Source organism: Raphanus sativus, unplaced genomic scaffold (assembly GCF_000801105.2).
Source record: "Raphanus sativus cultivar WK10039 unplaced genomic scaffold, ASM80110v3 Scaffold2720, whole genome shotgun sequence".
Classification (NCBI taxonomy): Eukaryota; Viridiplantae; Streptophyta; class Magnoliopsida; order Brassicales; family Brassicaceae; genus Raphanus; species Raphanus sativus.
Genome location: NW_026618028.1, coordinates 1 through 14,185, shown reverse-complemented (window position 1 = coordinate 14,185; position 14,185 = coordinate 1). Strand labels below are relative to the sequence as shown.

General features: G+C 36.4%; 2 protein-coding genes across 2 annotated transcripts; both read right to left on the bottom strand.

The window, feature by feature from the left end:
* Positions 1 to 3,514: 3,514 nt before the first annotated feature.
* Positions 3,515 to 4,898, bottom strand: LOC108831660 (probable protein S-acyltransferase 19). The gene is made up of 3 exons (XM_057000549.1): positions 4,723 to 4,898; positions 4,485 to 4,598; positions 3,515 to 4,406 (listed from the first exon to the last, which is right to left on the bottom strand). Exon 3 carries the CDS (start codon positions 4,283 to 4,285, stop codon positions 3,686 to 3,688), a length of 600 nt encoding a protein of 199 aa, XP_056856529.1. The 5' UTR covers positions 4,286 to 4,406; positions 4,485 to 4,598; positions 4,723 to 4,898; the 3' UTR covers positions 3,515 to 3,685.
* A 1,108-nt stretch (positions 4,899 to 6,006) lies between these two features.
* Positions 6,007 to 10,772, bottom strand: LOC108831656 (uncharacterized). The gene is made up of 16 exons (XM_018605175.2): positions 10,399 to 10,772; positions 9,324 to 9,634; positions 9,172 to 9,249; positions 8,869 to 9,089; positions 8,597 to 8,689; positions 8,409 to 8,492; positions 7,985 to 8,101; positions 7,725 to 7,830; positions 7,521 to 7,637; positions 7,317 to 7,374; positions 6,992 to 7,068; positions 6,817 to 6,887; positions 6,679 to 6,739; positions 6,531 to 6,590; positions 6,393 to 6,455; positions 6,007 to 6,311 (listed from the first exon to the last, which is right to left on the bottom strand). Exons 1-16 carry the CDS (start codon positions 10,640 to 10,642, stop codon positions 6,186 to 6,188), a joined length of 1,887 nt encoding a protein of 628 aa, XP_018460677.1. The 5' UTR covers positions 10,643 to 10,772; the 3' UTR covers positions 6,007 to 6,185.
* Between the last annotated feature and the right edge of the window lie 3,413 nt (positions 10,773 to 14,185).

Here is a 14,185-nt window from a genome sequence, read left to right as displayed (position 1 = left end):
AGAGATAAACAAAATGAGTTCGAGAGTAAGATGCAAAGAAAGAAATATAGAACAAGTTTGATTACACAAAAATTTACATACATAATAATTTGATTATATATTAATAATATTTATACATAAAACCTATGCAAAGAGTGGATATTATACACAAATTCAGTTCTTCTTACATGGTTCAAAGAATACAGCCAAGTTATGTGGAATCCTTATATGTTTGAAGTCAATGACCTATGAGGAAGGTATGTTATTATACAAAAATCATTCATATGAAAATCAAATTGTATAATAATAATTATATCTTTATATGCAAATTCTTGCAAATGAATCAGAGTAAGATAAATCACACCGGTGATATGTATAAACTATTCAGACTATGGAAAAAGAGGTTTATGGACAAGCTTTTCAAACCTCAACAGTTAAGGATTTGTATAGACATCGAACCATTCTCATTCCCACAAATGATGAAGTGGATAAAATAAATGATTACATGCTTTCGCAGTTGTCAGGTAACATATTTTGTGTTTACTCTTATGTTCCAATAAATTTTTACATGTCACTAAAATAAAGGATTTACATATGTTTCTATCTCAGTGACGTCTATACCGTAAAATCAGCACCACCGAGATTAAACACAAAAAAACACACAAAACCCAAATTCCAAACTATATATATATATATACTTTCTAATATTTTCGAAAAATTGCTGATCTAACCATCTCATTCCGCGCAAGGCGCGGGTAACTACCTAGTAAAAATAGTATTTGACTTACTTGGTTATAGTATGCATACGAAGATCGTATGTGAATGTTAAATTGTCCAAGTACTTGTTGTTCCATGGCATCATCTTTTGTGCTCCTCCCGAAGTTCCCGGACTATATACAAATACAATTCAAGAATTTAGATTTTATTTACACGAAATAAAATAATGAAGTAGAGAGAGTTTTTTTGGAAAAAAAAAGTAGAGAGAGTTTCTTCTTTCTTGTGTGTACCTTACTTAGCAAGAAACATGTAATAGGGAGGGCTGATATGACATCTGATGACTCTCCGTTAACCACACGATCGATATAAGGCTTAATATTTTCATAGGTCACGACCGGTACGTTCTTCTTGAAGAGCTCTGTATCAAACCTATCCATGTGAACACGCTGGAGGTACTATGTTTCTAGGTTAGGTGTGATTATCTCCTCCAAGACATTGTCTTGTGTCTCCTTCACGTTGAACGTTAAATCCTCCAGCTTCGCCTCCCATATTTCGTTGTTGTTGGAGATTGGCTTCATTTTTTATTCTCCCTAATTGATATGAAGATAGAGAGTGAATATTTTCTTTTTAGGTATGATTCTTTGTTGATGATATGACAGAGTATGTATTGCATTATGTATTGATTTCTGCAAGTTGAGTATCCGCTAACAATACTACACCAGTAAGCATAACATATACTTCTTGGAGACTACAGAATATCAAAACAGTAATATATATGTGAAACTAGGTTCGGCCCGTCCGTAGGTTCGGCCCGTCCGTAGGTTCGGCCCGCCCTACGGACGAGATATACTTTATTTATGATCTACGTTATTATTTTTTATATGTTTTGAACTTTGTATTTTAGGTTTACATTTGCAAAAGATGCGTATGATAATGATTTTTGTCTTCCAAAAATTTTAAATATGAAAGACTTATATGTGATAAGATATATTTAAAAATAAATAATTATTTTTATATTAACGAATTGTGACGTTCATATGCTCTGACAGACTGGAATGGTCTTCATGTTGTTTCCTTTAACTAAAATTTTCAAACCCTCTTATGAAACAAAAAAGGTTAAGAGCAATATAATTAATAGCTTTTCTTCTATATTTATGTACTGTAAATAAAATTGAACAAATAGTTTGATGATAGAACCAACAATTTGAAAGCTATTTATTTTGTTTGAAGAATTTTTTTATGATCTGATTGAGTTAATACTTCTTATTTATGTTGAACTTTTTATATCTCTAAATTTCACAGCTAATAATTAACGATTTATTTTCATGTTTTAATCAGTTTAACCAATATTTTGAAAATATATGAAATAATGTTAATAAATTTTTGTAGTTTACACACTTTTGTTATTTTTAAAAACCAAAAAAGAGATTTTTGTCTAATGTTGTTATTTTATCCATACCAACCTTCCCATCCCTACTTCTCTACTTTCCCCATTGCTTCTTTTAGTTTTTCCCGTGATAAAAAAGTCTCTTTATTCACTTATTTACTCAAAGTAAAAAGATGTAATATTGAGTTTTTGCATTATAAATAAGAGTAAATATTGGATATTTTATTACGATGGTATAAAGATTAGTGAATATTATAAATTACACTCTAGATATATAATCGTTCCTATCTATATATATATATATTCGCATCTCACGTAAATATCAGGATTACGATGTAATAAATCTGTTTGAATATATGTACAGATATCACGACACGTGATGGAATGTCAATATGAGAACCAGTGTGAAGGCGGTGGAGGTGCTTCTCTTCAAAAGCGTCATGCCACCCATCTGGACCATCAACACCTTCCACCTATCGTCATCACCACCTGAGGTAGAATGTCTTACAGTCCTGATTTCCCCACGCAAGATACATCTGAAGAACCTTTGCTGATGCACAAAGTACTGCTTTTGAGCTGAAAGGAGCATATATTGCAGAAAATAACTCTTTCTATTTTGTTACATATATTGCAGAAAAGAACAAAGATACCAAGGACAACAAATGACATGATCCGCATCCTTTTCTGCATTCTCTTGCCCATTCATCTACTTTGGCTGCAAATGTCTCCAAATACGCCTCACAAATTCATGGGATTTCACTTATGTAAGATTAAATATCTGTAACAGTATAACCACCATGAGTTCAAAAGCAAGTATGATTATCATAAAAGCAAGATATAACAATATAAGTAACACAGTTTCTGTGTTTTCATGATAAGAGAAGTGAACGTCTTTCTAGTACTAAGAAAATTTTTGACACAGAAAACAGAATTTTAAAGCCAAAAGAGTGACCAACTTCAAGTAGAATCAGAGAAAGCTAGATAGAAGATTTGATCATGACAAAACACCAAGAATCTTGTAGCTCACAAACCCCACATAGTTTCTAGTGAAGTAGATTAAAGATCCTCTTTATATATGTAACGAAGTAACGACCCAGAACAATGAGTTAAGTTCATTCCAACCACACCAATCAAAAAGGAAAGTTGAAGTAAGGTGAGCTCAAAATTAACGATCTTGAATATCTGATACAAAAACCAAACGAAAGACACCGGTGTTTAAGCCTCTCTCTATATATATACACTGAGCGTCATTTACTAAACATAGATGTAAGAATTTTTGAGTTTAATTCCGGTTCTGTTTGCTCTTTAATTTGGTACCTTTTCTAGAGGAAGAGAAAGTAACGGTTCAGGACACAGGTTATGTAGAGTGTTTCCAGAACCAAGATGTAACTTTAAACGGTTCAACCCACAAATTAAACCTTTGGCTAATTCTCTAAAGTAATGATCATAAAATCAAGAGGTCAGATTGATGGAGTCATACAAACTGGTCCTTTAAGCGAATACAAAGCAATGAAGTAAGATAAGGCTTAGACCCGTGGAAGAAATGTTCACAAAGGATTTCTACTTTCTACCTCATTAAGTCCTCCGCATACCTCTCAATAATCAAATACTCAAAGGTAATGCCAATGTCATTCTGTCTTGCCCCTCTCTTCCCGAGTCACCTTCGTTTCTTAGGCCATCTCTGTTCGGGATATTTACCAGCGGACCTCCAAAGAAGATAGAGTCACCTGTATACATCAGTCTCTCTCCTTGCTGAGGTGGAGGAAGGGGAGGAGGAGCTTTCCCTGATGAACAATCTTGAGGTGGAAGAACTGATCTTGGATTCTGAGTGTGTGAGCTAGGAATTGGCTGGTGATGCGAAGTTAATCTGGTTCTTGCCTCAGATGTTGTAGCAGGTACTAATACGTATCTACCTGCTTCTTGGTCCCAAACAACTGATGTTCTTCTCACATCTCTCAGAAGAGAAGCTGCCGGAGCAGGAGCAGGAGCATGGTGTAACAATGGATCCGCCTTGTTTCCTTTCTGCATTACCTTTTCATCAAAGGTTGAGTGGATCATGTGACTGGTTGCTGGATTGAGAGGTTGCCTTGGAGCATTCGATGAGGCCCCTGCAGCAAAGCGGGGGGCAGCAGTATGATACTGAGGGAGAGGACTAAGCGAGACGGCTTCGTGAACGTGACTTGGACTGCTGAAACTGCTCATGCTGTGGGTCTCTGTCTCGCAAAGATTCGGCAAATATGTATGTAGATGCGCAAAGATTCCTCGCGAAAAACATCAACAACGCTGAATTGTTTTTACAGTTTCCTCTGCCTTTCCCATTCCTCTGAAAATATAAACTTAGAACAATCGATATATATAGAGGAATCGAAATCTAGAGGAATAAACGGAATAAATCACTCACGTTAACATCTACGAAAGCAAATCAATCCACATTAGCTCACCACCACGCTTCACATTCCTAGTCTCCCAGGATCGCAGCAGCCTGGCCTCAACCAACAGATGAACACCTACCGGACTTCAAGTCGGAAAAAAAGAACACCGAGTTAGCCATTAAGAGAGATGAGATCTAGAGATCAGTATGAGAGAGATGAATAGCAGAGATATGTGGAGAACGCGATTCCCAGAAGTGACATACAAACCTATTTATACACAATATCACCGACTGAACAACGCTCGATTAAATGAGATTAAAGACGGAGAAATCACAACGCTTTCAGAGTTACAGAAACGGCTAGGACAACCGATCGTCACAGTATCCGCCGAAGGAAGAGCAACGAAAACACCCATGTGTTCGTCACCATAATTATGGTTTTCGCGTCCATAGGTTCTCGCTGGGCCGAAAACAGTATATGAGACCAAGCCCACACATAAGCCCGGACGAAAGACAAAACACAAAGCACTGTGTTTCATTAAAGGGAGACACGTGTCGCATTTTCAGGGCACGAATTTCTGACCTGGAATCTGATGTAGAACCCTAGGAGAGAAGAAAATTCTCTTTTATATAAATAGATAGTCTTACTCAACGCCCTTGGAAATCTTTTCAGGGTTGTTATCTTTAAAATCAACAAGTTGCGCAAACAGATAAGCTTCGGGCCCAAGAAAAGATGGTATCTATGAGAGCATAGTCAGGCTCATCAAAAGAATCTTGTATTAGTCTGCTGCCATAGATATCAACTTTATCATCTTTAGAGAGCTCTCTAAACCCACCAACTTCTTCCTGATCACGTTAAACTCCATATAATTGGTTCATGGACATTCTAAACTCAGTTCGTGTAAGAGAATAAACTTATGACTTTAAAGCTATGTGTTCAGTTCCTCCAAATCCGTTAATGGTTGTTGCAAGAGAAATAACAGAACAATTGATTGATCGTTATACTTGCTTTTGTTAAATTAACATAATTTCTAAAGTGTACATTTGACTGGAATTACATGGTTAGAGGCTTAGTGCTAGACAAGAAGAAGAGAAACATCTGATTAAAGGTGAATGAAAACCTTATAATTAATTGAATTCTTATAATAATTAATGCCTCTTTTCCACAAGGTTTTCATTAATTATTATGAGAGTCCAATCCAATACAAGGGTTTCATTCACCTTTAAGATGTTTCTTCTTTTTGTCTAGCACCAAGCTTCTAACCATATAATGTCAATCAAATATTCACTCTAGAAGCTGTGTTAATTTAACGAAAGCAAGTATAAAGAATCAATCAGTCGTTCTACTCTTTCTCTTGCAACAGCCATTAATGGGTTTGGAGGAATTGAACGCATAGCTTTAAAATCATAAGTTTATTCTCTTAAACGAACTGAGTTTCGAATGTTCATGAACCAAGTATATGGAGTTTAAGGTGATCAAGAAGACGTTGACAAGTGTACTGATTTGGGTCTGCTGATGGCGCAAGAGTTCAACAAGGAAAAAGAAAACAAATGGCAATAGAAAACGTTTTGATTAAATTCTCAATCTTGTAGATGTTTGTGTCAAGTAACACAATGCATACGAAGAGACTAAGGAAACTTATAGACAGTAAGAATAAGCACCAAACCAATACTTTGATATACCCTCTAACTTCAGAGTGTGGTCTTTCTTTAACAAGTCTCACTGAACGATCAATCCAGAGGAAGAAGATGGAACTCATGGGACATGAAGTCTTCACTTGGTCTGTAATACTTGTCTGGTGAGTACAAGCGTAGGTTAGAGACTTGGCTTGTGTACAGGCATGCAAACCTTTCAACCTGATTTAGGAAAAAAAAAACAGGTCACCAAAGCATTTTAGCTGCCACATATGAAAGAAAATTTTTTAAAAAGTTTTATACCTGGTTAGCAAATCGAGAACTCTGGTAACCTGTTTTCATTAGTTGTCCCCAGACCTTGTGAAACTGCAGTAACCAAAACACACCACATGAGCAGTTTCTATAAGATTGGAACTTAAACTAGTTGTTGCACAACACTACCTTTTGGTGATTTTCTCTTTGAGCTTGTTGATGACTTTGACGTACTTGATCTCTTTTGAACTGTTAAGTCCCACCAAAAACACAAGAGTGAACTTAAACAACTATGCAACTATTAAAATATTCAGGAGTTAGACAAATTCTATTTTACCTCCAAGTCCTTGAGCGCTGTTAACATCTCCTTCTTAACATTCTCGTTAATATCCTCAAACCTGAAAGACGATTGGTTACAATTAAGAATTTTAATCTATCTTTCATTGGTGTACATTCTAATTTAAAGAACACTTACTTTAGGGACCAGTTCATGTGATGAATTTTGTCTTCAACTGAATCACGTTCATTCCTCATCAAAATAAGTTCCTGCAAACCAAAAATTTATCAGATAATTAACGGCTGTTGATCCTAATCACATAATCCCTCATCTCTTTTATTAAATAAGATATAGAATGAGCGGATGCATTTACCTTGCGCATATCTCTCAGTTCCCATAGAAGTTCAACCTCCTTTTCTAGTTCTGGAACAACAAGCATAGTTCTCCAGCCTGAAGAATTTAAAGAAATTAAACTGCAAGTAGCTTTCACAATCAGATACACTTTTACCAGTTTCTTCAAACACCTACGATACTATCTTCGTCAACAAAAGCGTGTTCCATTCTACTTTGATGCTACATTCACCAGTCATACGCTATTAGGGGACTAGCATAGGTCAATTAAACCCATGAAGATTCATTCAAGTTACTTCACTAAACAAAACAGAAGAAACGCCTATAATTGGAAAAGAAAGCCTTACCAAGTACTTTTTTGCTGCGCAATATGTCGCCGTATATATGATCACCAACGTAAAGAACCTAGTAAGAACGAATAGCTGAATAAGCGACGACAGACGCATGGCATGGGATATATCCAGTTAATTATAGAGTTCTATAGAAAATATGTTATTTCAGAACAGACTGATATTTCTAATCGAGAGTGAGATGAAGCTAGTGCAAAATACCTGTGAACTTGACTCAATGGAGAGCAAACTGTGAAGATGCCCGACATTTCCACCTTGAAAAACTCGACAACCTTTGCCTTTACTCTTCAGTAAAATTTTGGGTGAAGGATCTCCCACCTTTCAACCAAACAGAAAGCAATTGTAACGGCTACACAAGGATTATTCGGATAAGTACATTTGATACACAAGGATCTTGTGTCAAACCTGAGGCATAGGTGTTCCATTGTCAGTATTAATAAGCATTCCAGATTGAGGTTCCACCTCAAACAGGTTGGCACGACTCTCTTCATGGAAGAAGCCAGGTTTTGCACTTCACATAGAAAAAGAAATACAATTCAGATAGCACGAAGGATTCCAGATGCAAAAATTTATGTATAGATTGATAGCCAATAACATATAAGTATTGCTAACAGCATGATTTTGTTAAGAGCATTAGATTGAAGAGACTTAGGAAATGAAAAGACCTGCCAGTGATGACAACATCAAAATACTGGAGCCAATCAAAGTTGCAAGTATGTGGACCTTGTACCGTTCTTCCTCCACAGAGAAAATTCATCACAATGTTTGTGTAGTCCCACAAACTGCAAGAATGTTTTTCAAAATCCCTCTCAGCGATAAGAAAAAAAATATGATTATTTATAATAACAGGCACTAATGCTGAAACCGTCTCATAACAAGATTTTGACAGACGTTTTCTAAATCTTCTTAAGTTCCACATTTCTGTTACAAGACAGGGAAGCAAGTTACAATGGTTGACGTTACCCAAATTAAACTTTGAAGAATGTAACGATTTTAAAATTCAAAGCTGACTCGACTGCGCAGGTAACATATGCATTAAAAACTCTTCGGGAACACACTGAAGTTTGTAAAATATGTCATTAGCATTACCTATTGGTCACCAAGAATGTAGAACGTCCAGAATCTCTTATCATCTTTATAAGTGGTACAATCGTAGTATCCTCATTGATATACCTGATAAAAAAAAGCAAGTTAAATTATGTAAAAAAGGAAGACACCACAAAAAAAAATGCAAGAGAGGGGCACGGCAGAGATGGTATTTGAACATAAGCTCTTACCTATTGGGTTCGTTTGCTACCATCTGTTTTAAAGTTCCATCACGATGGCACAGATCAACAGCAGCCCGAACATCTTTATACATACGCGCATAACTAAAAGAACACCATCGGAGAAGGTATAATTTACGAATACATTTAAAAGAAAAAACCATGCTAAGCATAAGTTACAGAGTATCCACTAACAACACTACAATCATAAGCATAAGATATACTTTTTTAGAGACGACTACATAGAGATTGAAAACAGTAACATATATGGGAAATAGACTTACTCAACGTCCTTGGGAATTTTTTCAGGGTTGTTATCTTTAAAATCAACAAGTTGTGCAAACAGATAAGCTTCGGCCAAAGAAAAGAGGGTATCTATGAGAGCATAGTCGGGCTCATCAAAAGAATCTTGTATTAGGCTGCTGCCATAAATGTCAACCTTCTCATCTTTAGAGAGCTCTTTAAACCCATGGTAAGCTACTTTCACATACTTGTGGCGATCCATCTGCACCATGATCAACAATCAATTAGGAAAAAGAGGCAACAATTATTATGAGAGTTCAATCCAATATATGATTTTCATTCACCTTTAAGATGTTTCCCCTCTTTTTGTCTAGTACCAAGCCTCTAACCATGTAGTTCCAATCAAACGTCCACTCTAGCAGCTGTAATTTTTTGCAATAATCAATCAAACTTTTCTGCAAGTCAGAATCCTAAAAAGGCAACACGGTATACTAACCTCACTTGGATACCCCAAGTCATACACCAATTTCCTGACGGTTCCTTCATAAGCAAGGGACTCAAAGGTTTCAGACTTGTATTGGGCAAGAGTGTAGTCCATATCAAAGCCAACGGCAATGATATTCCTCATGTTCAACGATCTGTTGCAGAAGATCTGTTTCTTTAAGTCGATTTTCTTTCCTCCTCCAGGGGATGACCAATTATGGGGAACTTCACATCCATCCCTTGAGCCAACATTGTGAAACTGCACCACGTTAGCACTAGCTCGCTGTTCTTCCATGGAACTCTTGAAACAAAGCTGGCTTGCTCCTGAGAGATGATCAAAGGAAGCATAACTTTACTTGTCTTTAAATGAAACTCAGGAGGATACTTGAGATATAACGTATACGCAACACATGGAAAATAAATATAGAGTAGAGAAGGATACAAGCTATATCCAAAAATAGATAATAAGAATATGTAAGAAACAACTCGCTAGTCAGAACCCACCAATGCTAAACATAGAAGCACGTGAGAAAGTAAACTATCTGATGACACGTTTTCTACAGAAGATAGACTTAGTCACAACACGAGTCATAAGATCAACATGATCCACTACCACCAAAAGGACAAAGAAAAAGTAACAAAACCCCTAAAATGAGAAAAAAACAAACTAACTAAACATATTAAGACCACTAAGCTTTGTTGTTCAACATGATCCACTACCGCCACCAACCACCAAGGGGAACAAAATTACAAAAGTAATAAATCCCTAGAATGAGGAAAACAAACCTAACATCTTACCTCGTTCAAAAAGACACAAGCTTTGAGACAAGTCAAGTCCTGATCCTAAGTATCTTTTCCCAAGATAGCTACTAATTAGCAAACCTTCCTTCCCTATCCAAAGGTTCACTACTAAAATTTCTCCGCAGCACACTAACCACTAAGCAACTACCAGAATCAGTTACATGGAACCACACACAGACAGAACCCAAAGTTAATGACTCATGACACCAATAAAACAAGTAAAGACAAGGCAAATTTCACACCAACGAACCAAACTCCATAGAAAAATAAACTAAAAGAAAACTAACCAGCAGCAGAAGAGTTGAGGAATCGTCTCCGAGCTTGAAATTTTGCAGGAGAACGAGAACCGGAGGAAAAAACAGAGAGGCAGAGAGAAAGAGGAGAGAAGTGGCGTTTGGAGAGACGCATGGTATTGTTATATAGACGTGGAGAGGGAGATGAATCGTGTTCGAGATAGAGAATAAGAGTAGGTGTAAAACATATAGGTAGTGTCGCCGAAAAGGTTGGATTCGAATATAAGCTATGAGACATTTACCGGTGGTTTTCCGGCGAATATTCTCTCCAATTCAATTGCATTTATCTTTATTTTTATTTTATTTTATTTTATTTCTCTCTCAGCTCAGGCGAAGGAAGGAAGGGAGGAGAGGGAGGGAAACGAGGTGTGGCAGAAGAAGAGATCCCTAGGAAGATGTGCCACGTGGCTTAAACGTCATTTAGGCTATTTGATCTCGAGCCAGATTTGATGGGCACTAAGCCTAAATTAAATGGGCCTTTAAACGAAGCCCAGTTTCTAGAATTCATAACTGCCGGTAGGCTACGAGAGTTTTTTCTAGAAATTTACTGTTATTTAAATATTATTTTAATTTTTAAAAAAATTTGCAGGTATTTAACTTGATATTTCATTAAATATTTTGAAATTTAATATTACTAAAAATGTTTTAGTTTATTGAATTTTAAAGTTTTCAAGTGATTTTGAAGTGTTTGTGCGGAATTTCTTATTTAGAAATTTTAAAACTCAAATATTTAGGTTTCATGTGATATTTTAGAGTAATATAACCAAAAAAAAATCTCCAAATTATTAAAATAATCTCAAGTTACATTAAAGTCTATTTTTTTGAGATTGGGATAATACTTTAGTTTTTAATATTTTAAAAAATATTTTATCAATATAAAATAAACATGTATTTAAATATTTGAAAATTTTATTTGTTTCAAAATTAGTTTTATTTTTTTTAAGTCTATTTTTGTAATTTGGATTTTCAAGTTTTTTTGTATACTGATCGTTTTTGGCTAATCATATTACAGATTTAATATATTTATTATCAGTAAATAATTTATTTGGTTTTTAAGTTTGGATTATTTGGATTTGGGTCTCAAGTTTTTTGCCTAAGATGTGCGACATGCTTATCTGCGTTTCGGCTTTTGATCTCTAGACAGATTTGATGGGCTTTTAACCTAATTTAAATGGGCATTAAGTGAAGCCCAGTTCTTAAACCTCACACTAGTAGCCATGTTCGTTTGAGAAACGCCGCATCAGCGTGAGCGACCAATAATTAACAAACAATAGACCGAAACTTAAACGCAGCGTCGTGAAAAAGTCGCTGCTGGCGATGTTACTATTGATCTTTTCCGTGTTATCATCATCGCTGTAATTTTTACCGGCTCCCGCACATGTGATGATCCGTAGTTAACTTCAAATTACATTATTTTTAACTCTTTGATTTAGCTTGTTGCTGACCTGACATTTTAAATTCCTTTTATTTTTTTGCCGCAGACGCCAAAGCTGCGTCTCTAAAAAGAACAGAGCTTAATATCTGCTAATTTATTTTCTAAGCAAACAGTATTTTAAACACTCCTTGAAGTGCTTAACCTTTCTCTTGACCTGAACTCAAGATCAGGAGAGAAAGAAATCATACTCAGATAATATGGTGATAATTATCAGGTTGTACTAACCTTCGAGAGGAAAATTAAAACATGATGCGAACATTATTTTTTATTGATTTTAAATCTTATGATATGTAATCACAATTATATCGATTTAAAATATTTCTTCTCCTAAACACAAACATTGACCATCATATGTAGAACCTGCCCTAGCCAAAATGCACAATCTAAAAGTTGGATCTTTTTGAAGAACGTTGGCACAAGTCCTTGCAGTCGTTATTTGTGTTACAAGGGCCCGTCAATGGGTAGGCAGTATAGAAATCATCACATCTGGCTGAAAAGTTTATTTTAAAATAAACAATCTGAATCAGTTCATTTTGTTATATCATTCAATTACGAAGAATTAGAGTACGGAATTATATATTACCAGCTGACTGAGAAAAAAGAAGAAAAAAAGCTAGGATCAAAGAAGTAAGTTGAATCTTCATTGCTGATATTGTTTCTGTATATCTTTTTTTTTTTTGTGGAGATGTTTTTCTTTTGGGTTCAGAGCAAATAATCATCTCCCTTTAAATACTTACGTAAATTGGTACATACATTACTAATTAATTTCTAACAAAGAAATAATTAATTTACATGCATGTATCTAAAGAATCCAGTTGTTATAATATGTGTAAATCTTGCATTAGTTATATAATTCCAAACTTAGAGTAAAGTCCTGGTCAAACAAAGAGAAATGACTGAACGGTTACGCAAAAAATGAAGATGAACATTGAATTCTTTAACATTCCTAAGCGAATCACCATTTACAAATAATATATTTTTTTGTCATCTGTTGAATTAATATTGAAACAACCGAGAAATTACACAAAGCCGGCAAAGAAACACAGCCTTTCCAGAACCAGAAACCGACGAGGTAAACAAACCCCTCGGAACCAAGAGTTAAAACAACAAAAAGGAAACTAGATAAACGAAAGCGATGAAGGCCAGATCATTACCAGAGAAGAGAGCACCAACATACACACAAGGACGAGCTTACCTAACGAGAACTCATCCATAATTAACATAGAAGGAAAGATCACCGAGATAGACTGGAAGCACACGAGGATCACCAGCACATAAAACTGAATCGAGAGAGGTTAGAATCCTTAACCGTCGATGTACACACTCTTCAATTCCAACTAGAACTTGCCATTAGACCTTGATTGTGCTCTCCACGCACCTCATACGCACCATCACTCTACGGCGAAGCTATAAAAGCTTCCCGAACACGTCTTATTCACACAGCCAGTAACTGGATAAAAACCACTCCAAATCCAGGACAAAAACGACCAAATCGGTGGGAATTGACCAACATTGGAGCATTCACTCCAAAAAACATCTATCTCCTAGCAATAGACCAAAGGAGACGCAACCCAGTTGCAAATGACGAGCTTCAAGGCACAAGCTCCAATTCACCACACCGAAGCAACACACCTCGAAACTCCTAGCCGTCTCATAAGATCAAGGACACAAGCCAGTATAGACGCAAAAGAAACGCCAATACATCTCCATCCAACCGCTACGAACAGATCTACAAACCCATCTTCAGTTACGCCATGGCCTCTTCTCCGCAATAACCCAAACCGTCAACACCTCAGGACAGAACCAAATCAGGACACACAAACTAACACAAGGACTAAAAGCAAATCAACCACAGATACTAAACATCGAAAGGATAAGTCCAAACAGGAGGACCAAGCGGCTAAACAAGGACATCCAACCTCACTGATCTCAGAGCCCTTAAGACTAGCTCACGACCATCAACCGAAGCCGACGAGATCTTCACCACTCAGAACTTCATCCAAGCACAGGAGATCCCGGATCGGGTTCACCCCAAAACTCAGACGGGACCATTTCTCTCAAACGCGTCTAGGATACCGTGATTGAAGGCCGAAAGGACAAAGTTATAGGCAAGGGGAGACTGCTCCCGGTGGCGGTGAGAAAAACCGACCACCGGAGCAACATCTAGAATCACGACGGCGGCGTTTGTTGTTTTCTTAGGGTTGGGAGAGAAACGTTTTATTCCCGCTGCTAATCTAGGGGTGAGCACGGAGCGGATATCCGGAATTTTAAGGATATCCGTGATCCGATCCGTGCCTTACGAATATTCGATTTTTCGATCCGATCCGATCCGTAACTCTTCGGATA